Source organism: Urocampus carinirostris, chromosome 17 (assembly GCF_059441175.1).
Source record: "Urocampus carinirostris isolate Australia breed hairy pipefish chromosome 17, RoL_Ucar_1.0, whole genome shotgun sequence".
Classification (NCBI taxonomy): Eukaryota; Metazoa; Chordata; class Actinopteri; order Syngnathiformes; family Syngnathidae; genus Urocampus; species Urocampus carinirostris.
The window spans coordinates 18,751,409-18,779,149 of record NC_142365.1 but is presented as its reverse complement, the minus strand read 5'-3'; the positions used below and the strand labels follow the sequence as shown (position 1 = coordinate 18,779,149).

The window sequence follows — 27,741 nt, the reverse complement described above, 5'->3', positions numbered from 1 at the left end:
TTTTTTAATTGCATTACAGAAAATAAAGAACTTTATCACAATATTCTAATTTTCTGAGACAGTCCAGTATATGATATAACGAAACACATGTACAATATAACATGTTAAACTACATAAATAAACACGTTTGAAAAAAAAATGGTGTAAGATTATTTTGTATGGGAAAATAAAACATTTTGGGGTATGGAGCCGTGGAGGTTGACAGGTATAGTAACTAATTAATATTTTTTAGCAACGTGCCCAACACTGTTAATAAGGGGAACAATTGGCTGAGGTTGGCAGGTATATGAACAGGTCATGCAATTTTTATGGGGTGGGTGCGGCTAATAGAAGGCGGGTCTATGCTTAGTGGGCGGGGCTTCCTTCGCAATTCGGAGGAGGCAGCGCGCTAGTCACGTGACTGTTCGCGCCTGCCCCAAGCATCATCCCATGTGAGTTAAAACGGTAAATACTTGAAGGCAACTCTCAATTTCAATCTCGAAGATGACTCTAATTTTCGTAAAACTGTAATTTAAGAGTACCTAAACACCGCCGGAACACCCCTTCTACAAGCAACGTCCCTTTTCAACACAGCTCTGCCTTAAACTACAAGGTAAGAGACTTATGACTTGGGGGAAATTGTTTTTATTGTGTAAAGCGGGAATGGGCGACTGTTTGGAGTAAGGGGTTCAAAAATATGGCCAGGGGGCCAATCCTGAAGATCCTGAACACAGGGGCGATGTATATAGATTCAGAGCTTTGGGGGTGCTGAGCACCCAAACTGGTTACAATTTAAATAAGTAATATATGATCAAATAAAACAAATAAATACCTCTGTGGTCTCAAACACAAACTGTTTTAGTATCAAAAACACAATAATTCAGTATCAGAAAAATATTTAAGAATTCATATCATGTTTGAATAGTAAATGGATTATAGATAAATCCATTGAAACGTGATGATTTTATAGAATAGAATAAAAATAAATTGTCTTTATTCTCATTGATATCAACGTCGTGAAACGTTGTATGCAGCGAGATTAGACATGGCACCCCAGGGTAAACATGCAATCAAACACTTTGAAGAGAAAAACAAGATAAAAGACTATCAGGATAAATAGGAAAAACAATATTTACAACGTAGTGGTTAGAAACTGCCCTAGATTATAATAATAATGCAATGAAAAAGAATTGTGCATTGTGACAATATAGGTTAATGTGTCAACTAATGAGAAAATACATAATTCTCAGAATACATCTTAAATGTTATTCTAGACGGAATGTTTTTAAAAGAGCGGTGCTAGGAATCAAATGGACCGAACCATTTCAAGGCAGTATTTCCGGTGCTGTGTTGTTCACATTTTTGTTTTGTTTTACTTGTTTTTTTTAAAATCTAGCGTTTTTCAACACATATACTGTAAGCCTATCCTTTGTTTGGGCAAAGAGAGTTTTGAAAATGCTGTAACGGGTTGGTTACTTTATATTTACTTTATATTTATTTTTTTGGGATAGTTTCATCAAATTCGTTTTCAAACATTCATAAATTAAGCAAAAATAATTATAATATAATATGAGACAATAAAATCATATATTATGTCCCTGTTTTAAGCACTAAACTAGATACTTGGTTTTATAGTATTACTGTATATTTTCATTATCTTTTGTAATACTTTTACATTCAGATTTTTGTGGTATGTCTGTTGTATTCTGTCGTATAACTGTAGTTGTATTTTTCTAGTATTTCGGTCGTAGTATTTTTCCAATATTCCTTTCATAATATTTCTGTCATAGTATTTTTGTTGTGGTATCTTGGTATACTAGTATTACTGTAGTGGTATTTTTGTAGTATTTCTGTTGATATATTTTTAAAGTATTTCCAAAGTGATATTTTTTTAGTATTTTGTAGTATTTCCATTGAAGTATTTTTTTTGCAATATTACAGTAGTCATATTTTTGTTGTAGTATTTCTGCAGTAGTATGTTTGTATTATAGTAATCCTGTAGTAGTTGTTTTTTTTGTAGTATTCCTTTAATATTGTTTTCTTTTCAGAATGAACGCGAAATAATATATTAGGTCCCTGTTTTACAGCACTAAGTTTGATATTTAGTTTGGTAGTACTTAATAGTATTTTGTACTATTTCTGTAGAAGTATTTTTAAAGTATTTCCATAATAATATTTTTTTAGTATTTTTTAGTATTTCTTTTGAAATTTTGTAATATTACTGTAGTTGTATTTCTGTTGTAATGTTTCTGTAGTAGTATTTTTGTATAGTAGTATTACTGTAGTATTCATCTAGTATTGTTTTCTTTTCAGAATGAACGCGAAATCATATATCAGGTCCCTGTTTTTCAGCGCTAAATTTGATATTTAGCTTTGTAGTAGTTAATGGTATTTTTTAGTATTTCTGTTGTCTTATTTTTGTTGTAGACAAACAAAGGGACATGGGGATGAAGTTGGCACCAAAAAGACATTTTTAATTAGTAGTAGTTCATTTACTATTTTGTATATTCTCATTATATCTGGACCATTTACGATTGGCAGGCTGGATTAAGAGGCCTGTGTGGCCCGAGTTTCTGAGTAGATATTCTACGATGAGCAGTATCATCGCCAAGCACCGAATATTCATAAAGAAAAGTTTTAGTGCAGCTTTGTTGAATGAATTTAGGCAAAAGTAGGGTACTAATGATGTGGCAAATAAAACGGCTCTATGAGCCAGCTCTCCACCAATCAGGAGCTTTCTTTGTTGTTTTATGAGAATTTGATCAACCAAACACTTAAAATTAGCAACTAGTAATATGCCTGCCATTTATTTACCCTTTTTTGATATACATTGTTTCGCAAATCAGTGCAAAATGTGTTATTTATTTGTTTTATTTGGTTATTTGGTGCATCCTTTTGTATACACACAGCTTTAAATCCAAACTCAAATGTTTCATAGCAGTTTGCCTTCTGCAATGTCGTCTAAGGAAACCAAGGACACAAACCCCAGAGAGGTTTTCCAATGACGGCTGGCAAGTCTGTATTTGCTGCCCTCCTATTACCATTGATCAACCAGAGAACAGCCAGGTTCGTCACAAGAAGTCTCAAAGGGCTGCACAGACCACAGACTAAATGAATGAAAAATAATACATTTTTGGGCATTTTTCACGTCTAGGGTAACTTACTTAATTGCCTGTAAAATATGGTGTTGACATTCAATTTCATTCTTTTCTAGAACAGTAGAATGTCTTTTTGGGGAAAATGCTGAATGAACAAAACCAAATGTGCCAAATCAGCTTTTTGGGGGCAATTTAGTTCAATTGAACAGCAAAACCCAAATCCCTACAAAGCAGATCACTTCATCTTAAGTCCACTGTAGTATTTCAGATATATCATAAAATAAATATGGCGTCCTAGAGAGTGATTTTTATCTAGTATTTTTTTTCTTTGGTAAGTGGTCCGTGTAATCCCTACATGATACTTCTGCCAGAGTCAATCACAACTGTAGGAGTCTTCTTATGTCAGAATTGACAGAACTGTAACTCCATCTATCTATTGTTCTATTTCTTCTCATTAGATTTACTGAAAGTTCCGACTAGCGAGTGTCTACGTCATCCGTTCTGGAAAAACCACAGCCCATGTTTGAGACAGTAAGTCGTTGCCAATCATTATTTTCTGTTTTTATCATCAATGTAGGAAATAGGGTAAGTATACTGTTAAGTTCATGGAGTAGTATGCACTCAAAATAAGGAGAGAAGGCATCAATGGATTTTCACCTTGCAAGAAGAACAGGGCAAAACCTTAACCTCAGATAAGAAATTCCAACTTGTTCTGAAACGCCTCTTCTGAGCCCTTTCTTTTTATTAAATCCCTTAGGTTACAAAATCAGATCCACCTTAAGGGTGTGTTTATTATCAGTTTTTACATAATTAAATCAACTTTGTGCTCATTTCAAGAAAAATTCTAAATCATCAGATTATTTGACTAATTGTCGTTAGTGGCAGTTCTATTGCTAAATCGGTCAATATTAAATGTGTTGTTGCAAAAAACTACATAAATCTAGCAAATTCATCTCATCTCATCTCATCAGCCGTACCGCTTATCCTCATTAGGGTCGCGGGGTCTAGCAAATTCAATTTTGTGAAAATAATATTTTAAATGGCAAATGGTTTGCATTTATATCGTTCTTTAACCAGTCACTGAAGAAATCCACGGATCGGATTTTTCGCTCAGGAGGTAGAGCACTCGTCTCGAGAGCAAGATGTTGTCAGTTTGATTCCCGGCTCCTCTTAGTTAAATGTCAAATTGTCCTTGGACAATGAACAATGAAGCCCTAATGCCCCTGATAAGCAGGTAGGCCCCTTGCATGGCTGACTTCACTATCGGTGTGTGAGTGTGTTTGTGAATGAGTAAAAGTGTGAAGTGCATCGTGAAGCGCTTCTGGAGGTCTTCATTGACCATTTTAATTCACCTGAGCTGCTCCCAGTTTTACTCTTTATCCTTCTAAAAAAAAAAAGAAAATCATTCTGGACACATGGCAGCGATAACATGATTACTATGAAGAAAATTTGAAAATCTTAATAACGATTAGGTCAAATTTAACCTTTCAAATGCCTTTGTTAAATCATGGAGTCAAAAAATTCAGTGGGGGAGAAAAGTACACCGCTTTACTGATTGATACTGGAGGAAATGTGAGAGAAACGTGAGGTGTAGTGTAACCTTTTGTCTGGTGGCACCTGAAATGGAATGCGGATCATTCCCTGTACACAGAGCTGCAGCATTGGTTTACTCACTGAGGGGGGTAGCTTGCATTTCACTCAGTTGCTGCAAGCTGCAGTGAAACTTTTCACATTCGAGCCTGATAGCTTCCGTGCAGGGGTGTCAAACTCATTTTAAAACACTCTCATGGGGGCCTGACTAGTAGATTAAAGAGAAATAAAGAAATAAAGCGAGAGGGGAGGAAAAGAAAAATAGGGGTAAAGAGAGAGAGGAAGAGAAATAAAGGGAGACAGAAGAAAAAAAGAAACACGGAAAAAGGGGAGAAAAAAAAGAAAGGGATTGAGAGAGAGAGAAACAGAGAGAGAATGACAGGTAAAGAAAGAGAAAGAAAGGGAGAAGAAAAACAAGAGAGTTTAAGAGGGAAACAGTGTGAGAGAGTATGAGAGAGAAACACAGACAAACTAAGACTAAGAGAGTGTGTGAGAGAGAAACAGTGAGAGAGATTGTAAGAGAGAAAGAGGGAGAAAGAGTGTGAGAGAGTCAGAGAATTAAAAAATTGAAAATAAAAAGCAAGAACAGAAAGAGGGAAAGAAAGAAAGAGAGTGGGAAAAGTAAATAGAGAGAGAAACAGTGTGAGAGGGAAATCGAGAAATAAAAACAGGAAAATAAAAAGTGAGAAAAGAAAGAGAGAAAGGAAGCCATAAGAAAAAAGAAAGAGGGTGAGAGAGAAATATGAGATATGTGTGTATGAGAGAGAGAAAAAAAGAGACAGGAAGAGTGTGTGAGAGAGTACTAGAGAAATAAAAAAGAGAAAATAAAATGTGAGAAAGGAGAGAGAGCAAGCAAGCAAGAAAGAACGAAAGTGAAATAGAGAAAAATAAAGAGAAAGAGAGTGTGGAAGAAAAAAAGAAAAGGAAAATAGAGAAAAGAAAGAAAGTAAAAGAGAAATAAAGAAAGAGGAAAATAGAAAAGGAAAGAGAAAGAGTAACTGAAAGAAAGAAAAAAAGAGACAGATAAAGAAAAGAAAGAGACAAACAAAGATAGAAAGAAAAAAGAAATATAAAGAGAAAAAAGGAAGAGACAAAGAAAGAAAAAAGAAAATATAGAAATGAGAGAGCAAGAAATAGAGTGAGAGAGAAATTGAATGAGAATGAAATTGAGTGAGAAAGAAAGATAGAAAAATAGAAAGAGAGGGAAAAATAAATACAGCTAGGGTTGTTTTGGGAGTGGTGTCTGGCTTTTGCGACATCAAGTCGACATACTTCAAACTGCAGCTCATTTTTTCTCTTATGCTTTTCTCAGTGTTGCCTCGCAGCCCGGATTCGAACCTCTTGAAGGGCCTGTTCCGGCTTCTGGGCTACATGCAATGGAAACTAATACACTTGCGAATAATATCACCAAACGGAAGCATATAAATACTAAAGAGGCCAAGTACAGAGCCCTGTGGAATCCCACACGTGACGTTCAAATGTTCAGAGGTCAGATTACCATGGTTAACACATTGCGTCCTATCTGACAGGTAGGACCTAAACTAGGAGAGTACAGTTCCTGAGAGACCAATCTATTTTTCCAGCCGATCTAGTATTATAGTCCGCTGTGTCACAGGCAGCACTAAGGTCCAGCAGCAGCAAGAGTGATGAAGCGCCGGAGTCCATTGCCAGTAGAAGATGCTTGGTTGCTTTAGCCAGGCCTGTCTCAGTAGAGGGATTTGCTCTGAAAGCTGACTGAACAGATTCAAAGAGATTATTTTCAGACATAAAGTCAGTCAGCAGCTGTGCAACAACCTTTCCAAGTAATTTAGCAAAAAATGGTAGATTTGACAGTAGACTATAGTATAATTACAAAGGCTTTCCGGGTCCAGGTTAGGTCGCTTACACACTGTGGACTTGATACTTAAAATCAAACTATTCTAACAACTGACGTTTGTCGTTTTTAGCCTTTTAACAACTGGTGTTTGTTCTTCGTACTGCATGCATTTATTATCAAACAAGTTTGTCTGGTTTAACACTCTAGCTCTGTTTTGTCACCAAATATATGTTTAACAAATGTACATTGCATGTCATCAAAACCATATTGGCTTCAAACGTTACTTGAATCTTACCGAGGCGAGTCAGACTTTGTTTCGTTCAACTAAACGACTGTTTCTTTAAATGTTTGTGCGTCACTGATCTACTGCCATGATATGCAAGGTTTTTGCTTACCTTGCAAGTAAGTAGTCTTTTTATTGTCCGTATCCAGGCTAATAAGCTCAATATTTAGTCACATGTACTTTACGGTGACGCTGCCAATTTTGTATGATTATGTTAGCGCTCCAAACAGAGACGCTATTGTGCATGAGCAAATCTTGGCAGAGATTATATTCATGTAGAGATGCCTCACTCTGTTGTAAAAACATGTCTGGCGACAGTAGTCAACAATTAAATTAATTGTCGAATATTTTTATTATCGATTTTTGTCGACAATGCCGACTAATTGTTACAGCCCTGTTTAGAAAATGGTTACTCCTTCAATAAGTGATTCATCTTTCATTATTTTTTTTTATAATGAACACACAAATACATATTTAGAATATAACGTTGTTGTTTTTTTCCACATGTTTTAGACTCTGCATGTTGGTTGAAAAAACTTTTTCTCCTTGATTGCTCGGAAATATATTTAATGGATTTTGTCGCTTTTAACTTGTGGCTAGGATGTAGACTGAAACCTCATAAAAAAAATTCTGTTACTGTAAGAACTGAAAAAATATGATCTACTCTCGTAGCTTCCTGTTTCCTGTTTCCTCCTGTTTCATTTGACTTGTTAACTGCACGTTATTCTGACTTAGTCGCTTTTGCCCTTTGGGCTAATAATTTGTTGGTCTAATCTACTGCAGGGTAATGTTTACAATTATGGTAACCGCAGTAAATAATTAAAGGCGCAAGAACCTAAACTGAATTTTGTTTCTCTAGCTAGAAAATGTGTTACGTTTTGGATTGTAGTAAGTATTCAGAGTTTGATAAATTCAAAACGTATTAATTCAATCTGAATGTTACCTTATTTATTCACTTTTAACGTGCAGATTTTTTTTTACCCCCAAAAACCTCAAACTTTGGGTGTGCGTTAAACAATAGGTTTCACCATATTTGTGCAATCAGTCTGAAAATATTGCAGACCACAATAGCTAAACCTTGGTTGCAATGAGAATCGAAACCGGATTGCGGCAGTGAGAGCACCGAATCCCAACCGCAGGACCACCAGTGATACCAATGACATATGAATAGACTTTAGACTTTCTCACGTCTTTGGTACCATAAATATAGTGTGATACTGGGATGAAATCTGTTGACTTTTTATGTGTCAGTTAGCGCTCACTGTTTCCCAGGTTTGATTCCAGTTGCATCCTACTCCAAAGTTTGAGGTGGAGAAATAGTGAAGCAAATTTTGTATGGATTCTTAATTAAAAAATAGCAGTGCACATTGGACACACATAATACTGTATACTGTACATCAAGTTATTATTTGAGATTATCTCAAATAATAGGTTTACTTTTGAATTTTGTCTAGAAATAGGCATAGTACATAAATTGACTGCGTTTTCTAATCGTGTCAATTATTTGGATTTGATGTAAGCAGCATCAAGCAGAAATGGAGACAAAAAGCATTCAGAATTGTTGTTGATTTCAATGTCTTTGTGTATCACTCTGATACTGCAATTAAGATTATTGTTTATTGCAAACATTTAGTGTTCAAGGCATGCAGTATCTTTGTTTGACTCAATTGTAAAGCACTGTTATCAAGGTACTTGAAATCCTTGAAAATGCTTGAATTTAAATGCTGCGTTTTCAAGGATTGAAAAGTGCTTGAATTTTGGGTGAAATTCTTGTAAATGCTTGAAATTGCTGCCGTGTTTAAGACAAGTCTGCTTAAAAGTGACACTGCTCTCTGGTGGCTACGCATGACCATTTCTTCTTGCCTCATGATAAGCGGCAGTGTGCATTAGTTTGCATGGCATTGTCCTATGAAGCGTCAACGTCCCCTACAGGTGGCGCCCAAGAGGACAGGTCACTATGAAAATTGTATTACTTATTTATGGACATTCATTATGGGCCATGCAAAAAATGAAGATAGCGTAATGGGAAGAACTTCCTGCAACAAAAAATGTAAACTACGTATTACTGTCATCTTTACCGAACACCTATACGGGGAGATATTTGTCTCAAATATATTTACTCAGATATGGTTCAGATCCACTTCATATCTAAAAAAAAATCACTTGTCTTGATAAATGCATATGTAAATCACAGATCTATTTGTGGTTCTGCATAACACATGATTCACACTGGATTTCTTATTTCAAGGGTATTGGAGAAAATGAGATATTGGCTTTGAAAGTCCTTGCAAAGTGCTTGAATTGGGCCTTGAAAAATGTGTTTGAACCCTGTGTGCGCTTGCTTAAGTACTGATAACTTCTTCGGTAACACGATTGCCAATGCCCAAAGTATCTGATGCAATAGAAACCCTAGAAGCTGCTGTCTTCCGCTTGTCAGTAGCTTGTCAAAAGTCCTTTCTGTCCACCTCATGTTTGGCTTCATTAGGGTTCTCTCATGTTCTTCTGTCCCATGTCCTTCAGAGTTGGATTGTCAGGGATATATGTTAAAACATCTTGAGGGGTGGACAATGAGGAGAAGGGAATTCATTGTAATGTTTAGAAATGAGTGGTGGACATGAAAGTTAACAAATATATTGTTTACAAGGAGTTAATTTTCAAACAAAGCTGAACTATCAAATCCCCTATCTGCTCTTCCGCTGTGCATAATTAATGGTAAGCTTAAAATCACCTCTGCATATTATATAACAACAATGTGCATCAAGGACAATGCCTGATCCGAGGGCAATGGCTGATCTTTTAGTGTTTGCATTTTTTTACAGCGCTCAAGATGATAATCATCGGAATAATAATCACACACCGAAATAAAAATTATAGTCTCAAACCAAAAACTGAAAATGTTAGAAATTTGTCTAATGCCAAAAATGAAAGATGAACACGGAAAAAAATTGTTACAGACGCTGCCCCACTTACGAACGAGAAAGGTTCCGGACGATCATTCGTAGGTTGAATTTGTTTGTAAGTTGCTACTATTTTTTATTTGTAAGGTTTATATAAGTATGTTTAAGGCTTGTATACGTAACCTGTATTGTTTAATACTAAAAAAAATAAACAGTTTATAAAATAATATGCTCTATAAAGATAAATAAAGTTAAGTTTAACTTACTTTTGGAAGATGAGCTTCAAAAGTTAGGCAACTTCCTCTTCCGTGATAAAAAATGGCCGAAAAAAAGCGATCCAACCATTTTCTCAACTGCATCAAGCTTTCTTATTCCACTTTCATTTCAAAAGAAGCGGCTTAACAAACAAAACAATAAAAATGTCAAAGAGATACAGTGTAGTATGTTTACACACGAACTGGGAAGAGGAAGCCGGATTTCCTTTTTGGGGTGGATGCAGGGTCACCTCTCTCAGCGCCACACTCCGGTGGTGGCGGAAAGAAGCATTACAGTACTGTCCTGTAAATCTAACTTACAGCAATATCCGGATATTTTTCGACATGCCGAAAAAAAACTATCGTTTTTCATAACTCAAATGATTGTAAGTAGGGAAGCGTCTGTATATCCATTCATATATCTGCTCTGAATTGCTAAAACAATATACAATATCAAATTATTTAAAAAACTGACAGGGATATTACTACATTGTCATTTTAAGTGTTTTATTTATTAAAGAGACAGTGTCTATTCTGACAGCTTGATGTCGCTGTAAAATCAAAACAATTATACTTGAATGCTTAAGGATTGTTATAGTGTAGATCGAGGTTTCTGTTGTTTCTGCTGCAATCTGATCCACAAAAATATAAATGTCCCTGCACACACTAGGCTCTCGCAAACTGTCACGTATCCATTGACTAAGATAATGAGATACTGGAGTGAGAAACCCTAAACTTGCTAAACATTTGCAGTGATTGTACTACATGGAAAATCCCATCAAGCAGAGGATACAGGCAGATCATTGTTAATTATTGGTTAGCGACGTGCCTAGTTAGTGGAACTTTTTCCTCCCAAAATGGTGATACATTGCTTTACTGTGTATTATTTAAAAATTCTAAATATAACTTCCAAAACATTTGTAAAATGTTGTACATGTGTAACTTTCATTCTTCTGTGGACAGTAGTCCTAGAGTATTGTACATCATTTCAGATATATTGGCTGGATTGTGTTAGCAAGGGAGGCAACTGTACCATTGGTATATTTTTAAATGGCTTTGCAAACATAATGGAAAACAACATTCAACATTTTGCGCACATCACAAAAACAGTAAAAGGTTTCACATGTTTGACTGGAAAAGCAATGTTTCATTTTATTGTCTTCTACACTAAGGGAATACCTTCAATTTAAAATAAAGACTGTGATACAATTAGTGTATAATCAATGGAGCTTGCTTTTAGACTCGTTAAAGGTCAATGACAAGTGTATAGTTTAGTAAACTCTCAAAATAAAGAGAAAATACCACAATTAATTTTGAACTTGCAAAAAGAACAGGTTGGGGCCTAACCTTCAGATAAGAAACTCCAACCTGTTGTAAAAAGTCATCCCCTGAGCCCTGTCCTTTTATTAAATCTCCTAGGTCGTAAAAGCAGATTCAATGAAAGGATGTGGATATCAAAGAAGGGGAACATTATTGGCCAATAGCGACAAGGAAGTAAACAGCGCATAATAGTCAAAATACCAAACTGGCATCCTAAGCAATCTCATTTGCAGGTCTCCAATATTATAAACAAAACTGGGTGAAAAAATCAGTTACTGAGTTACTGGAGTATTTTTATTCTATGTGTAAAGGTTCAGACTGTGTTGCCAGTGTTTTAATGCAGCGCAAGTCCAGTGCAGAATGCGACTGTACTTAGCGTAGTAATTATTTTTCCAGAGTGCAGACAAAAAAATAGTAATTTTTGTGGGGCAGTAGTATGTGTAAGAACTTTGTCAGAGGACGGGATGGAGGCTCTGGGAAATCGATGCTGCGGAGAGGTCTGGGACCCATTGTGCTTGTGCCACACCGAATCTGCAAAACAAGCATGCACACGTTACACAAATATGAGCCTAAAAAAGGAAATTACAAGTAGAACCATTTGTGGGAGCTTTGTAATGTAAATATGTGGGGAACTCCATTCCCAATTCACTGGTATTTTCCCTCACTTGAATGTTTTGCTCCTTTTAAGAACGAGGAAAATACATCGTGGGAAGTAATTTGGTCGCCTTGAAATACATAAATGCATGGCAGGCCGTATTTGACAACATTTGTCACCTACAATGCTTAGTTTGAGCTATGAAAAAGGTAAACAACATTTTATTCAAATTTTTAATCACTTTCTGTTTTCTCAGTTCTCTTATATCTGTATCTGGTACCGTGACTAAAAATATAATGTATAAATAATAATGAGCTAAGAACCATTGTATTATCCTACTTCATCTATGTCCCTGGTGGCCTGGTGGTAAGGACTCGGCACTCTTACCATCACTATCCCAGGTTGATCCCCGTAGCTAGCATTGTTAATCAATTGAGGTTAGTGTAAGGGAAAATACAGTTTGATTATTGTTTGAATGTGCCTTTGTATGATCTTATCCTCAAAAGTACTGTAACGAAGCAAAAGATTATATCCAGGTGCTGTTTGTATTCTTACAACAATTGTATAGTCTTGGGGCTCGCTAACTATTAATCAAGATGTCCTTCAATTTAGTGCCGGGAACTCTGGTCACAAGCTTGCCTCCCCTTGCATACTCCCTTGATTTTACAGTAACCCTTTGTTCTCTTATGTTAAAAAAGTTTCATTTGTCTCACTGTTCATTTATTGTGCTTGCACACCATCTAGCGACCAGCATTATGTCGCTACATTTAATCATGCGATTTTGCCAAACAGATTTGTTTCATATATTCAAGTGATGTTCTTTAAGCCAATCAGATTTGTCTTTTTACGCCTGTGTTTTGAATGAATGGGCTAGTAGTTATTGGATGGGGGTCTTTTCTCTCTGAGCCTATCTTGGAAAGCTCAGATGGGATGCCCCCCCGATGAAAAGGCTACCAAAAATCAATCTCTGACTCAGAGTGTGTGTTTTTTTAACTTTAATACAATTTAAATTCTTAACCTTGACAGTTAGTGTTGAATAAAGACCGATCAATAAATGCAAAAGATTATATTCAAATTATAAAATTCTTCAAGATAACATAAAGTCATCAGCTCGAAGTTTGGGTCTTGGGCACAGTTGGGTGTTCCACCAAGACAATGACCCCAAATACACATCAAAGGTGGTAATGGAATGGCTAAATCAGGCTAAAATTAAGGTTTTGGAATGGTCCTCACTTAAACCCCATTAAGAACTTGTGGACAATGCTAAAGAGACAAGTCCATGTCAGAAAGCCATCAAATTTGACTGAACTGCACCAATTCTGTCAAGAGGAGTAGTCAAAGATTCAACCAGAAGCTTGCCAGAAGCTTGTGAATTTCTACCAAAAGCGCCCAATTGAAGTGAAAATGCATTAGCTACATGTTAACAAATATTAACGCTGCTGTATGTATATTTTTGACCCAGCAGATTTGATCGCTTTTTCTGTTAACCCATAATATAGTCATAAAAGAACCAAACTTCATAAATGTTTTTTGTGACAAAGAACTATCTGTTCCAATCACTCTATCAGAGTAAAATCAGTTTTATATACATATATATGTATTTATATATGATTCAACAGCTATGTTTCATCAAAAAACAATGACCTCTAACGCCAGATTATCACGTTGGCTCATTGAATGTGCTTGTCCTCTGTGTGCAACTCAATGGATCATCTTACCCTTTGCGTCAGCTTCTTCTTTGACAGGCTTATTACATCCAGCTAAAGCCCCGGTTACTTATTAAAGGGATGGATCTGTTTTCTTACTTTGTCTGTAAGCAGAAAGACTGACTTTCTGCCAAGATTACTTTGAAACCTTAGTGCATATTATTATTTGGCAATAATGTGTCTAAAATGGAATGACTGGGTAATAGGTCAGTGTTTAAAGGAGAAATGTACAAAAGAGAAGTGTTTCCTAAAATAAAAATAATTTAATATTGGGGCCACATAGTAGAAAAGACATTCTCACGGGGGCTGGACTAGTAAATGGATGGCATAAAAAGTGTGCCTAAGCTGATGGAATGGAGGTCTTTTCGGAGTCTCACAGATACAGTATTATTCAGAGATGTAAGATTTAGCTATAAAACGATTAATGAGGCTTTCCTTATTATTTTTTTTTTAATTACACGAGTGTTTAATCATTTGTAGCGTTTATCAACTGCATTTGTAAATACAGACAAGCAAAACAACAATTGAACTCATTTCCACTACTGTTGATTGAACTCGGGGAAGCTCATGCAGACTGGAAAGTGACCAAATAGCATAAAAACACTATTTTAAAATATTTATTTTTTAATGAGAAATTTGCTGTTATATTTCACAGTGATTATAGAAAGGAGCTGTTTTTTTAACTCCTGCAAATACACCCAATTCTTATTTTTTATTTTAATTTGTAATTTTTATTGTAAGGAAAATAACTTCAGGATGGGTTTCCTTAATATTCTCTGATTGATTAATGGTAGTCAGCAAATATAGCTACAGTGGCGCCTGTCTTTGGCGACATCCAGTGGACATATTTAAAACTCCAAGTCATTGTTTGACGCTATGCAGCGAGTTTGATCTCTCTCTGCATTGTTGTTTGCCACATGGTCATGGTATTGAGCCTATTTTCAATGTTTTCATGAAAGAAATGCGAGGCTTGAATTCATTCATGTATTTGTAAGACACAAATAAGATAAAGTGGTGCTACAGTTTTCAAATGTTCTTTTTTTGTTTTTCAAACATACTGCACATGTACAAGTGTGTGTGGTGGTCCTAAGTCTGAGGTGGTAGTAACCATAGCAGTGCTTGGAAAGTGAAATGTGATCCAAGAGCTCTGTTGGCTGTCTTTCTGAATCTAAACTGTATAATGATCGGGCAACATCAAAGATGCAGCATGCAAGTATCTGTTTCAAGTCACAATACAGAACGTAGTGTAGTTTCACCTATAGGTACCAGGAATAGACTGCTATTCTCACAAACTGACGTGGCGTAAAAAACTTCGAAATCTTAAATTGCTGATTTGTTTATCGTATTTAGAAATACAATATGTGCATTTATTGTTTTCTTGTTAATTGTTAGCATGTGTTAATCCAGCAGCTTTAAAACTGACGATGTGCATCAATAAACTATGTTCGCTCTAAAGTCTGCGCACATTCGGATTGTTTACTAGGTGTGAAGCACGTGAAAAGGCCATACAGGTCATATTAAATAACTCATTCAGTGCAATAACATTATAAAAACGTTTTCAGAAGCATTGTATCTGGGTGCCAAAATGAAAAAGATTTGTCTTTTTTGTTTTTAAACTATTCTAAAGGCTTTGGCGCTGCTGATGAGTAAGTTGAAGCCTCTGCGAATGATTTTGGTATGCTATTCTAAAAGCTTTGGTTCTGCTGAAGAGTAAGTATCAAGCCTGTGGGAATAATTTTAGTATGATAAACCACCACTAGATGGCAGGAATGCCTCTGGTCATTCCTTTGCCTACACTCATGTTGCTTCTTATATCCAGCGATTGAGAGTGTGTGAGCGGCCCTCTAGTAACCAAAATAGTGTGATCAAAAAGCAAATAAAATATTTTTTTTTCTAATGAAAGATGAGGGTTGAAACTTTCTATTGACGTGTACTATGCCTGTATAGCTACAGAATTAAGTGTTCTGTAGTTCTTCAAAAATGAGTCAAAATAGCAAAAATTGGCTGGTACCTGCACTTACCCATTTAGAGAAACGTCTGGCATTGAATGCAAACGTAAAAGCTCCTCGGTATAACATTGTTGCTTTCGTTTTTCAAAGGTAATACTTATAATTACTTGGGCTTAGTTTACCTCTACTTCGATTCAACTTTTGTGTTTGTGGCTATTGTAAATAAAAATCCTGCATCCTGCACTTGTTATTTCCAGTCTTGACTGACTAAGTTTGTTACCATTGGATGAAAACAAGAAATTTAATGGAATGCCAGTTCCTTATTTGGACATGGTGTTTGTTGTCTTGATTATTTCATCATTGTCTCTATTGGCCAACTATTTTGCCGTTCTTTAAAATCCGCGCCATTTAGGGCTGATCTGTTTTTGTAACCTTGAAGATTTGATTAAAAAAAAAAGGAAGGGCTGGCATTTTTCTTATCCAAGACCCTTTCTCCCGGTCCTCCTTTCAAATTCAAAATCCATTGATGCGTTCTCACCTTATTTTAAGTGTCTACTAAAGATTTCACTTAAGACAAAGCTTTGAGTTAAATCACTTAGCTAGAATCATCATCTCATCTCATCTCATTAGCCGTACCGCTTATCCCAGCCATCTCCAGGCAGTGGGCAGGGGACACCCTGAACTGGTTGCCAGCCAATCGCAGGGCACACAGGGACAGACAACTCGCTCGCTCATTCACATTAATGGACAGAGCTTCTCGTGTCACCCCTTATCTGAGTTACATTAGCTTGAACATGTATGAAAAAGAGTTGAAGCATGTGATTAGGCCTTTCAAACTTGAGGCATTTTTTTTCTCATAAGAAGTAAGAACATAGTTTTTGCATGTCAAAAGTTGCATGAGAATTTACGTAATTTGTCCATGTTTGAACATAATGAGCGGTAGATATTGGAATTTTATAATACACATTGAGAGCATTGTTTGTATTGGAATGCTTTTCTGAGATATATATTTTTTTCAGCAAACGCTTCTGATCCAGTGGTTCCCCAGTGCACCTTCGCCTCTCGGAGATTATGGGACGCTTAACCTTTCACATTTCGATCGTCCCTGTTCCCCTTCTCGTGGTGATTCTACTGTTGGACCCTTGTACCTCTTCCAGGCCACAAGTTATTGAGCGAGCATCAGGCCCTCAGCCACGCCAACCTTCTAATAACGTCACAGGATCCGAAAAGCGAATTTGTGCAGGTCATGTAGTATGTAAACCTGGTATACTTTTGCCAGTTTGGTTGCCGCTCAATCCTCCCCAAGGAGAGAGGGCAGGGAGAGCCATCATCTACTTTCTATGTCTCATGTACATATTTCTTGGGGTATCCATCATCGCCGACCGATTTATGGCATCCATCGAAGTCATTACTTCTCAGGTATTTGAAAAAAATTACATACAGTGGTACTTTCTCACACAAGCTCAATTCTTTCCGGGATCGATCTTGTAGCTCGTGTTGCTTCTGTAACAAGCACATTTTACCGATATGAAATAATTAGAAAAGAAATGGTCCGTTCCCGTCCTCCCAAAGCATCCAAGTGAACCCTCAAGAGCCGTAAAACGCATCTTCCTGATCACTCAAAAACATTCAAATAGTGATTAAACAGAAAAAACCCAATAAATGAGATAAATAAGGTGACATTGACCAACTAAAATACGAGTTTGCAATGAGTACCTACCAATGTGAGTAAGTCGGGTTAACAAAGGTTTGTGTGCAGTGGGAAGGAATCAGTGTGGTAGGGTTGGTTGCAAAGAGGAGTGACAGAGATCGCATACCTGTCAACTTCTATGTTTTCTCTGTATTTTATATGTTTTTTTTTTTTTTGATAATTTAAAATAGTGTACTACAATTTTAATACAATGAGGGGAAAAAACGGTTTCGTCTAACCCATTTATGACTCAAATCGGGATCAATTCAATCACTGGTAGCAGACAACGTCATTGTGCACGGCTAATATTGTCACGGTATTCTACATAGTCTGTCTTGTTCTGAGTAAATAGTTGCCACGTTGTGTTTGTAAGGTTTATAATTCCTTGATAAGAATAATTGCAACCATTAATACGGGGTAAAATTGGCTGAGGTTGAAGCATATGAGATCAAGAGACTGTTGATGATATGTAAGCACTTACAGTCACATTAAATTAAAGTTACTGTAACTTTAAATGAACATACAAACAAAAATGTTTACAGCACATTTTTCTTCTTGTAGTATTTTGCATGCACAAACTGGAACCAGCTGATGTTGGTAGTGAGCTGTCTGGAGTAGTCACTAGTGGTAGCCACTGGGACTGCTCATGACCTGGATTTACCTTTGTATAGTGAGCAAGATTTTTGTGGCAAATAAAACTCGTATATCGAAATTCTCATGTTTAGATGTGCTTGTGAAAAGAGGTACCACTGTATTTTTGTTCTTGATTGCGCATTTTGTGTTCATGATCAAAACTGCTTTATGTTGTAGGTGAAGGAAATAACCATTACCAAAGCTAATGGAGAGACAACAGTCACCACCGTGCGAATCTGGAATGAAACCGTCTCCAACCTCACATTAATGGCTTTGGGCTCTTCTGCTCCTGAAATCTTACTTTCTGTCATCGAGGTATACAACACATTTTATAAAAACTTGTCAGGATAGAGGCAAAATGACACTTATTTATGATGCAAGTTGGTCATACTTTGTTGTATAAACCAAGCTCCTCATTACTACTTAAACAGCTGGGTTCAAAATAAATCAAGGATACAGAACTGGGCAGTTTCCAATTTTTTTGTGGGCTCGCCATTCACAGTTTGTCACAGTTCATCACCACCCATCTTACTCTTCTTATTTTTTTGCTTTTTTGAATTGAACGCCAAAGATGGGCTTTCTCTCAATAGAAACCTCTTAAGTTCACCTTTCCCTCGCATACATCCATTGTTTATTTGGGCAAAGACAAAATAGAAAAAGGAATGTTTCCTTTGCTTCTTCCTGCAGTTATTTTCTTCTTCCCCGCAAGTTGACTTCTGGCCGCATGTTTAACTATTGCCCAACTGCATAAGCAGTACGTAGACTGCAAAAATTTAACAAAATCAAAAAATGTTTCTCACCACTTGTTGGCAAGTTGGAGGTCTGACTATTTGCCCACATCTGCAGTCATCCCTAACATTATGTCTCTCAGTGATCAATACTGTTCTTTATTCTCACAATTATTGTCCACCTTTTTTTCACCCGACAGGTGTGCGGTCATAACTTTAATGCAGGGGAGCTAGGCCCAGGCACCATTGTTGGAAGCGCTGCCTTCAATATGTTTGTCATTCTCGGCATATGTGTGTGGGTGATCCCTGATGGGGAGTCTCGCAAGATCAAACACCTTCGGGTATTTTTTATTACATCTTTCTGGAGTATCTTTGCCTACATTTGGCTATATCTCATACTGGCTGTCATATCACCTGGGATTGTAGAGGTGCGTTTCTATACACTGTCAGCAATTATGCATGTTGAAATATTTAAAAAGTAACTTTGTCTGTTTTTCAAGGTGTGGGAAGCATCAGTGACATTGCTTTACTTTCCGGTATGTGTGTTACTGGCTTGGATCGCTGACCGCCGATTTCTCTTCTACAAGTACCTTCACAAACGTTACCGTGCTGACAAAAGACATGGGATTGTGGTGGAAATGGAAGGTGACATTGCACCAAAAGGCCATGATCTTATCATGGATGGAAAAACCCCAGAGGACATTTCTGGCCCAAGAAACTCCTCAAGTGTGACAGTGTCTGTACAAACACCAAGTGAAATGGACCAGAACCAAGAAGAGGTAAGGGAGGCATTTCACCTGCCATCACAAGATGTTTCGTTTTAAGTGCTGGAATTTCTTCCATCAGTCTGGAACCCTGCCTATTTTAAGGGTTGTTTCATAATAGATTGGACCAGCAAATCTTTGTAAATGTTCATTGAACTACATGCATCCAAAACTTGAGCTTTTGAACATGAAAAACACGATAAGCATTGTGTATCGGAGTAATCGGGAAATAATGATAATGCTTTTTACTAGGACCTTGTTTATTATGTTTGTTTATATATGAATACACTGTGTGTGTATATATATATATATATATATATATATATATATATATATATATATATATATATATATATATATATATATATATATATATATATATATATATATATATATATATATATATATATACATATAGCGCTTTTCAAGTCAATGAAGACCTCCCAAAGCGCTTTACAATGTGCTTCACACTTTTCCCTTTTACACACTAACTAACTGATAGCAGTGTCAGCTATGCAAGGCAACTACTGTTACACTTCGACATATAAGACGGAGAAGCCGGGAATCGAACCTAAGACCTCTTGGTCCCAAGACCCCCTGAGCTAATGCCACCCAACACAGTCTTTATTATTACTGTACTAATGTTGCTAACGAGCCTTTTCTTTGTTTACAGGGATAAAAGTTCAATTGATTAATTATTTTTTTGCCTGTCTATAAAAATAGGCAGAGGTTAATTCATGGATACTGACCAAGCAAAGAGCATTTTTAATTATTTTTTGTATGAATCCACAGTATGTTCAATAAAAGATGTACTTTTCATTGTTTCCCCTTTTCTTGTGTTTACTATCATTTGCCTCATAATAAATGTAAGAAAACAATAATAATTACCGTATCCAATTATTTGACTAATTGTTGGTGACTAGTCTACTATTAAAATAGTCATTTTATATATATATATATATATATATATATATATATATATATATATATATATATATATATATATATATATATATATATACCAGTATATCCAGTATATTGCGTGTGTGTGTATGTGTCAAATATCCGGCATCTTTTGCCATTTATTCCAATATTTGCCTGCAATAGCAGATGAAATGTCTCTGTTAACCTTGCCTCTAAACAGCGTCATTTCTATTCATCAGGTCGTCCGTGTTCTGAAAGAGCTAAGAATTAGGCATCCAGAGAAGGATCTGGACCAACTCATCGAAATGGCCAACTACTCCACTCTGGTTAATCAGAAGAAAAGTCGAGCTTTTTACCGTATCCAGGCAACCCGTTTGCTGATCGGTGCTGGCAATCTTCTGAGGAAACACGCTGCCGAACACGTACGGCGTGTAGGGGTGGCAGGTCAAAGGGAAGATAAATTTACGTGCTCTCACATCTGTTTCGAAAGTTCGCAGTACCTGTGCACTGAGAACTGTGGTACTTTGAGCCTCTGGGTGATACTTGATGGGGGGATGGCAGAGAATACCTTTCATGTGGACTACTGTACGGAAAATGGTTCTGCCAATGCTGGAGCTGATTATGAATTCAACAAAGGAACCTTGATATTTAAACCAGGAGAGACACGGAAAGAGATCAAGGTGAGTAATAATATGAATAGGAATTTAGTTATTGTATGTATGTGTGGTTTGCAACCACCAGACTGTGGACCCGTACCGAGCCGTGGGTTGTTAATTACCGGTCCGCACAGAATTTTTTTTTATACAGGCATCTTCTTTCACTCCCCCCAAAAAAAGTTTGGGTTTGGGTTGTATAGAAGTTTTACAGTAATATATCACTGTGTTTGAGCAGTGATTGATCAGTCGACAAATATTGCTGACCTCACTTACTCAGCATTGGTAATCGAACCCGGATCACGACGATGAGAAGCGCCATACTCTAACCACTATTCCACTAGGCTTTTAGACGAGAAAGGAAATGGCATTAGATTTGATCTCTTCATAACACTATTTTATGGTGCCACGCTGTACAACACTAATGGAGCATTATGGGAAAGTGTTCAGCTAAAACTATGTTGTATAACGTAGTACTGTGAGTAAAAATAGTGTTGTTGATTAAAAACAAATCGTATGCCCTTTCCTGTCTCATCTAGATCCCCAGTGATCTAGTTATTATGGTTTATTATTATTACTATTATTATTGCTACTGTTTGTATTGGGCCAGACGGCAAAAATAAAGTCGATCATCAAACCTGTCCGTGGTACAGACCACTGGCATGACTGTAACAGCGGCTCTTAAATGCGGGTCCAAGCTCCCCTAAAGGGACTTGAAAGTACCTCAAAAGGTACCCAATGGTTTAAAATATTTCTTTGTTCAAAATTAGGAAAACTGTCCATTAATTTTGAGCAACATAAAATAATAATAAAAAAAATGTTGTTTTTTTTAAATAAAACAATTCTTTAAAATGTGCAAACTTTTGTTAAGCAAAACAGTTTCAAATCTAGTAAAATAACTATCTTTTCACAGATCCTCTTAGAACAGTAGTTGGCAATATATGGCCAGTAGGACACATATGGCATGTCAGCTTTTTTAATCCTTTAAAGAACAAAAACGGTAAAATACATAATGGTAAAATAAACATTATTTTAGTGCCACTCTTGTCCTAGGGTCCCGTTGCGTATCAACCAATGAATGTTAGAGAATGGAGAAAACGGAAAGTCTTTCAAAAAAATACTATAGATGCCCTTTTACATACATTTACATAGTAAACCAAGAGGTTATTGACACACAGTTGAAGAAGTACTGTTTAACCCATCAGAATGCACTATGCAAACCATTGTTTCTGGCTTTGTAAAAAATAGTGTGATAATAGGTTAAGCTCTAATGCCTTTTCATGTGTCATCGTATTCCCATTGAATACAATGACACTGATCGACTGATCGATCATTGCATTAAATACATACCCAACAGTTATCGACAAATACACACAGTAACTCTCACTGTATTCTCAATTTATTTCATGCAGCTTATTGTTTGGTGCGCCCTATGCATAAAAACAATATCAGAAAATACTCATTTTTGTTGTGCGCCCTATAATCTGCTGCACCTTATATTAAAAAAAATACAGTGCCCTATGAATTTATAGTTTCTGGGTTTCCATTGAGTTTTTTGACTATCCTTTGAAAAATTATTTTCTAGGTGAAGATTTTGGACGATGACATTTTTGAAGAAGATGAACATTTCTTTGTCCGTCTTGAAAATCTGAGGTCAGAGGAGGGTGCTGATGAAGCCAAAAGTTGTTCAGCCAAACTTGTGGATCCTCTGGTTGCTACGGTCACCATCTTGGATGATGACCATGCGGGCATCTTTACATTTGGTCAGGGGGTTTTGCGGGTGAGTGAGAGTACAGGCACACTGCCGGTGACCGTGGTGAGGAATTCGGGTTCCAGAGGGACCGTTTCTGTACCGTATCACACAGAGGATGGCACAGCCAAAGCCGGAGTGGACTACGAGCTGGCCAAGGGGGAGCTGGAATTTAACAATGAACAAACCAGGTGAGGAAAACACAGAAACTTGAGGCATTTGATAGGTCCTATCACGCGATGTACAGTGCTGTGAAAGAGTGTTTGCCCCCTTCCTGATTGATGTGTTTTTTGCATGTTTATCACTCATAAAGGTTTCAGATAATCAAACTCATTTTAAAATCACACAGAAACAACCCAAGGAAATACAAAATACAGTTTTAAATTGTTAATTCCATTTATCAAGGCGCAAAAAAGCCATAACCTTTTCTGGCTCTATGTGAAAAAGTATTTACCTCCTCAACCGAATTGCAAGTTGGGCCACCTTTGACAGCGATAACGTTTACAATAATTGGTATTTCACAATGCTATGGAGGAATTTTGGCCTGCTTTTCTTCTGTTGTATAAAGCAATGCTGTACAAAAGATAGACAAAATATAATATTTGTTTCTTGGCAATGATGGTTCACAAGCTTCTTTGAGGAAAAGAAAAAAAACAAACCTTTTTTCTATGCTGGTGCAAATAGATTGTTTTTCTTTTTTTGCAACTATTTTTTTTCTCTTTGTATTTTACGTGGACCGTTATCACTTTCAACTAGAGGAAATGTTACCTTCCTCAGTGTGATGAATCCCCATTACGTCAGGATTTGATAGGGATCAAGTTAAGGTAATCCTGTAATACTGTCTACAGTGTGGGAAGCTTCAGCCACCCCGTTTGAACTGAGTCAATTTAGTCTCATTAAATTTTCACTTAATGTAAACTGATTTTGAAAGCACACCGCTTTGTATTTTTACTGAGTTCATGTGAGCATATGGTTGTGACTTAAAATCTACATAGAGTGGAATTGTGAGACCGATACTTCTTTTGGCTAAATGGTGCAGTATTTTTGCATCTTCAAATAGTTTTCCAACAGTATAAAATAGATGTATTGTCCTTTGGCATTGACAATGCCCAAAGGAAACAAATCACAGTCATTTAAATGTTGTAGTTGATAAGTTCCGAAATAGAAGTTTTACATGGCTCATTTTTAACTTTTGTGGAAATGATATAATTGCGTTTTTATGTCTTTTCTATGCTTCCAGCCAGACCTTAACAGTCCACATTATAAACGTGGCGGAGTATGAAAAACAGGAAAACTTCTTCATTGTGCTCAAAGAGCCTAAATGGCTAAAGCGAGGAATCTCCGGTAAGTGAAGAATTTAAAAAACAAATCGGGGTGGTGCGAAAGCAAAGTGCAGAAACACTGATTACTATTGTAAACTGTGTTCTTTTAACCTAAATAGCGAAGGAGACAGTCCAAGAGTTTATCAGGCGGTACTCATGATCCAGAAGGGCAAGCGAGGGTTCGATATACAGTGGTACCTCTACTTACAAATGTCTCAGTTTCAGGTTACAAAGTACGTGAACGGGAAAAAATGCCTCTAGTTACAAAGTCAAAAATACAGTACAGTAGGCCTTGCTATTCGCCCCTCCCAGAGTTTCCCGAATGTAAACAAACTGGCTTTCACTTCAAATCTGCTTGGCAACCCAGTGCACATGCATGGTCCTAGCATGCTCAACATGTCACCTTCACAGTACAGTTCAGAGACGATCATTCTTCATCATTCAATCTGCCCAAATTAAAGACATTTTAGCTAAATTTTACTAAGGCTCGGAATTTGTGGAAAGAAATCGCCCGTAAAAAGTGTTGACAAGGTGAACTATCGCTACGTTTTCCTCCCGCATTTACGATAGATTGACAAAAGCCGGCAAAAGCAGACGTCTTTGAATCCGTTTTTCAGTAGACGCGAGGCAAAAAATGGTAAATTCACATTTTTATTACTTCCTTTATTTTTCCCTTTTTGTGCGCTCGTCTAATTTTCATATGTATTTGTTTCATGTTCTGATGCTCTTTTGTCAATTATTGAAAAAAACTACTTTTGAAGGGCTTGGAATGGATTAGTGCATTTACATACACAATAAGTCCCTACATACAAACTTTTATAGTTACCAAGCTACTCACAGAAGGAATTGAATTTGTAAGTAGAGGTACCACTGTACTGGAATAACAAGACGCTGAAACAAGAGTGCTTGGGACGAGACAAGGTAGACAAAAAAAAAATGGAACAGAACCAAGGAGACACAGTGTTTAAATAGTGACTAGGGAGAGCCATTATAGGAGGGAAACCAAGAGAAGTAACCTCTGTTTTGAGGAAGAAAGTGGAACCACTAAGTGATTGACCAAGTAAGGTAAGGTCGAGAGAAAGTGATATAGAGAGGGATCCTACAGAGAAATGTTAACCTGGATGCATGATTGTGACATTGTATAATGATAATCACCCTTTTCCTCTTTTTGCAATACTGTATGAGATTTTTGTAAAAAACTTTTTGTTGTAGCGTCTGTTAAATTTATACCTGCACCCTGTAGCAATTAAATTTTGTATCATGATAGTTTTATTCCAACACAGTATTAATTCATAATGAAATAATTGCTATACCTCAACGACTGCAATGCTTCTTTCAGACAATACAGTTCAATTCAATCAAACTCCTCCAGTACTCAAAAAGTACACTTTTGCAAGTACACACGCATCACATTAATTTGGTTATTGGTCGATTTTAAAGCACGTTTTTTGGGGTTTCTGTTACGACAATTGATGTTATCATTATCTGTTTTTTTGCAGCATTACTGCTTAATCAGGGTAAGAAAGATGATTTGGTTTTTGGTTGAAGTTTGCCGTGCTTTTCAATGATTAGTTTCCATAAAAATAGCCAATGCTGTAAGAAACTTTGATAATATTATCAGCAGGCTGCATCTTCAGTTTTACAGAACATTTTAGTTTGCTGCTCGGTGTTGAACTGTGCTCAACACATTTACATGTTAATCATTTCATAAGTTCCAACAAAGTGTCTAAAAATTCTTGGATTTGACACGGATAATATAAATCACACTTGATTGATTCTGGAAAAGGTATCTAACAAATCATGTAACGTTTCGATACATTCACAGATACTGTTTCATGAAGATTTTCAAACATAAAATATTTGGCATAGCTCAAAAAAGGTTGGGTTTGTTTTGCTTAATAGGACATTTTAATGCATGATTTTCTAAGTTTCCAGGAATTAATCACCTTTTACCAGCTAATGATCTTTGGGATTTGATAATGTCGGTATATGTGCAGGCCCTCTGTGGCATGTGTTTTTTGTCGAAAACTCTCACATTCTGCTCACGATATACTGTATTTTCACATCTATTAGGCACACATGAAAGTATTAGTTTTTCTTTAAAATGTATGACGTGCCTTATAGTGCAGTGTTTCTTGTGGATGTAGTAGAGGACACCATGAGAACACTTAAAGGAGGACGTGTGGGCATTAATTGTATATGAACGAATGAGTATATGCGTTATGCAACGCATCACCATCGTATTGTACCTCGATGCATCCCCATTTCATGCCTCGGGAAAACCTAATGCTATCTGCAAGCGCCACAAATAACCATCTATATTTTGCTTTTGTTGGCTGGTACAACATTCTTTCGTGCCGGTGTTGCATTCGCAATAGCACTTTTCCATGGTATCTTTCACATTGGCATTCTGTCTTCTTCTAATATGGATTATTTCTCCTGTAAATATCCAAAAATATCCTATGTAATCATCTTGACCGTATTTTCACGCCCATAAGGCGCACTATGTGAAAGGGCGCAGTCTCCGCAGTTGTTTTATTTGCAGAATTTAACACTACCGGAGGCGCATCACAGACACGCATACAAGTGTGTGTATACAGCTGTATCAAAACTGAGTTTGGTTGTGGTTTATTCAAGTTTTGAATAACTTGTTGGAGTTTGTTTTCAGCTTCCTCCAACTTGCAAACCTTCGATTCATTAATCTTTAATTCTCTTGCCACGACTGGTTGGTTTCCATGTTCTTCCGCATAGCGTATAAATCAACGCACCACGACGGAGGCATAGAAGACATATCTAGTTGGAAATGTGAACAATCTCACAAAAGCATCAGATTTCACCCAAAAAAATGGTGTAAGGCTTGACTGGGCCAAGGCTCGAACCTGAGACCCCCTATTCTCTGGAGCAGGCGCCCGATTCTAAGGGCACCAAGCTCGTCTCTGTCTGCCGCTCTGTATGAGAGACACTGCCTTGTAGGGTGCGCCCTACATATTTTAGAAAATCTGAAACGCAGGTGCGCCTTTTGGGCGTGAAAATACGCTAATCAACAGAACTTGAAGCAGCCCTGAAAATGCTGTCTGGTGTGCAGGGGCAGCACCATCTGACAATTGGGATGATCGCCCACAGCATCCTGCTAATGGCGCCTCATCTGCATTGGGGCTAAGAAAGCCGATTTGAAAAAAAAAGTTAATGAGCTCTGAGCTTACTTTTATTCTGGGCAGAGTGTACAGGTACATGCTTGCGTTAACGCAGAGGTGGGCAACCTGGTCCTCAAGGGCCGCATGTCCTGGATGTTTTTGGAGGGTTTTTTTTAACTCAGGGGATTCTGATAACCAGGATCATTAACAAGCTCCAGCTAGCTTGGTAAAATGCAGATAATTTGTATCATCTGACTTGTGTTGTGAAAAATTGTATGGATTTAACTCCTTTATAAAATCGAATGTATCTGTTCGTGCTGAACACAAGTTGCATGCTTTAGAATTAGGGTACTTGGGTCAAGAGAATGCACAAGGGTGTCTGATGAGTATATCACGGGTTGATGAACATGCTTTGACCAGAGCCAGCCATGTAATTCCTTCGTGGTAAGGGAGACAGTGTAATATAAGTGCAAAGTCTTCCAATATTGGAACGACGTTTTGCTTTGATTGTGATGTCTCTTTCATCTTTGAATGTTGTCTCCAATTCTTATTGTGAGCCATGTTATAGACAACAGTTGAAGTAAAGAAACGTCCAAAAAACATACAGGACATACGGCCCTCGAGGACGTCTGGGTTAAGAGGTCTGCTGGCACTTT

The 27,741-nt window shown here is 36.9% G+C and overlaps 1 protein-coding gene across 2 annotated transcripts in view; it reads left to right on the top strand.

Moving 5' to 3' along the window:
• The first annotated feature begins 451 nt into the window (after nt 1-451).
• The window catches only part of slc8a2a (solute carrier family 8 member 2a), a 39,951-nt gene continuing 12,661 nt past the window's right edge, over nt 452-27,741 (top strand). Inside the window, exons 1-10 of one of the 2 annotated variants that reach the window (XM_088320949.1) lie at nt 452-592; nt 2,946-3,045; nt 3,536-3,608; nt 16,507-16,906; nt 17,988-18,125; nt 18,739-18,966; nt 19,039-19,317; nt 20,466-20,906; nt 22,465-22,820; nt 23,870-23,973. In XM_088320949.1, coding sequence (XP_088177075.1) covers nt 16,559-16,906; nt 17,988-18,125; nt 18,739-18,966; nt 19,039-19,317; nt 20,466-20,906; nt 22,465-22,820; nt 23,870-23,973 — 1,894 coding nt within the window. In that variant the 5' untranslated portion in view covers nt 452-592; nt 2,946-3,045; nt 3,536-3,608; nt 16,507-16,558. Of the gene's footprint in view, nt 593-2,917; nt 3,046-3,535; nt 3,609-16,506; nt 16,907-17,987; nt 18,126-18,738; nt 18,967-19,038; nt 19,318-20,465; nt 20,907-22,464; nt 22,821-23,869; nt 23,974-27,741 lie in introns of both variants that reach the window. The other variant, XM_088320948.1, reaches the window with a different exon arrangement.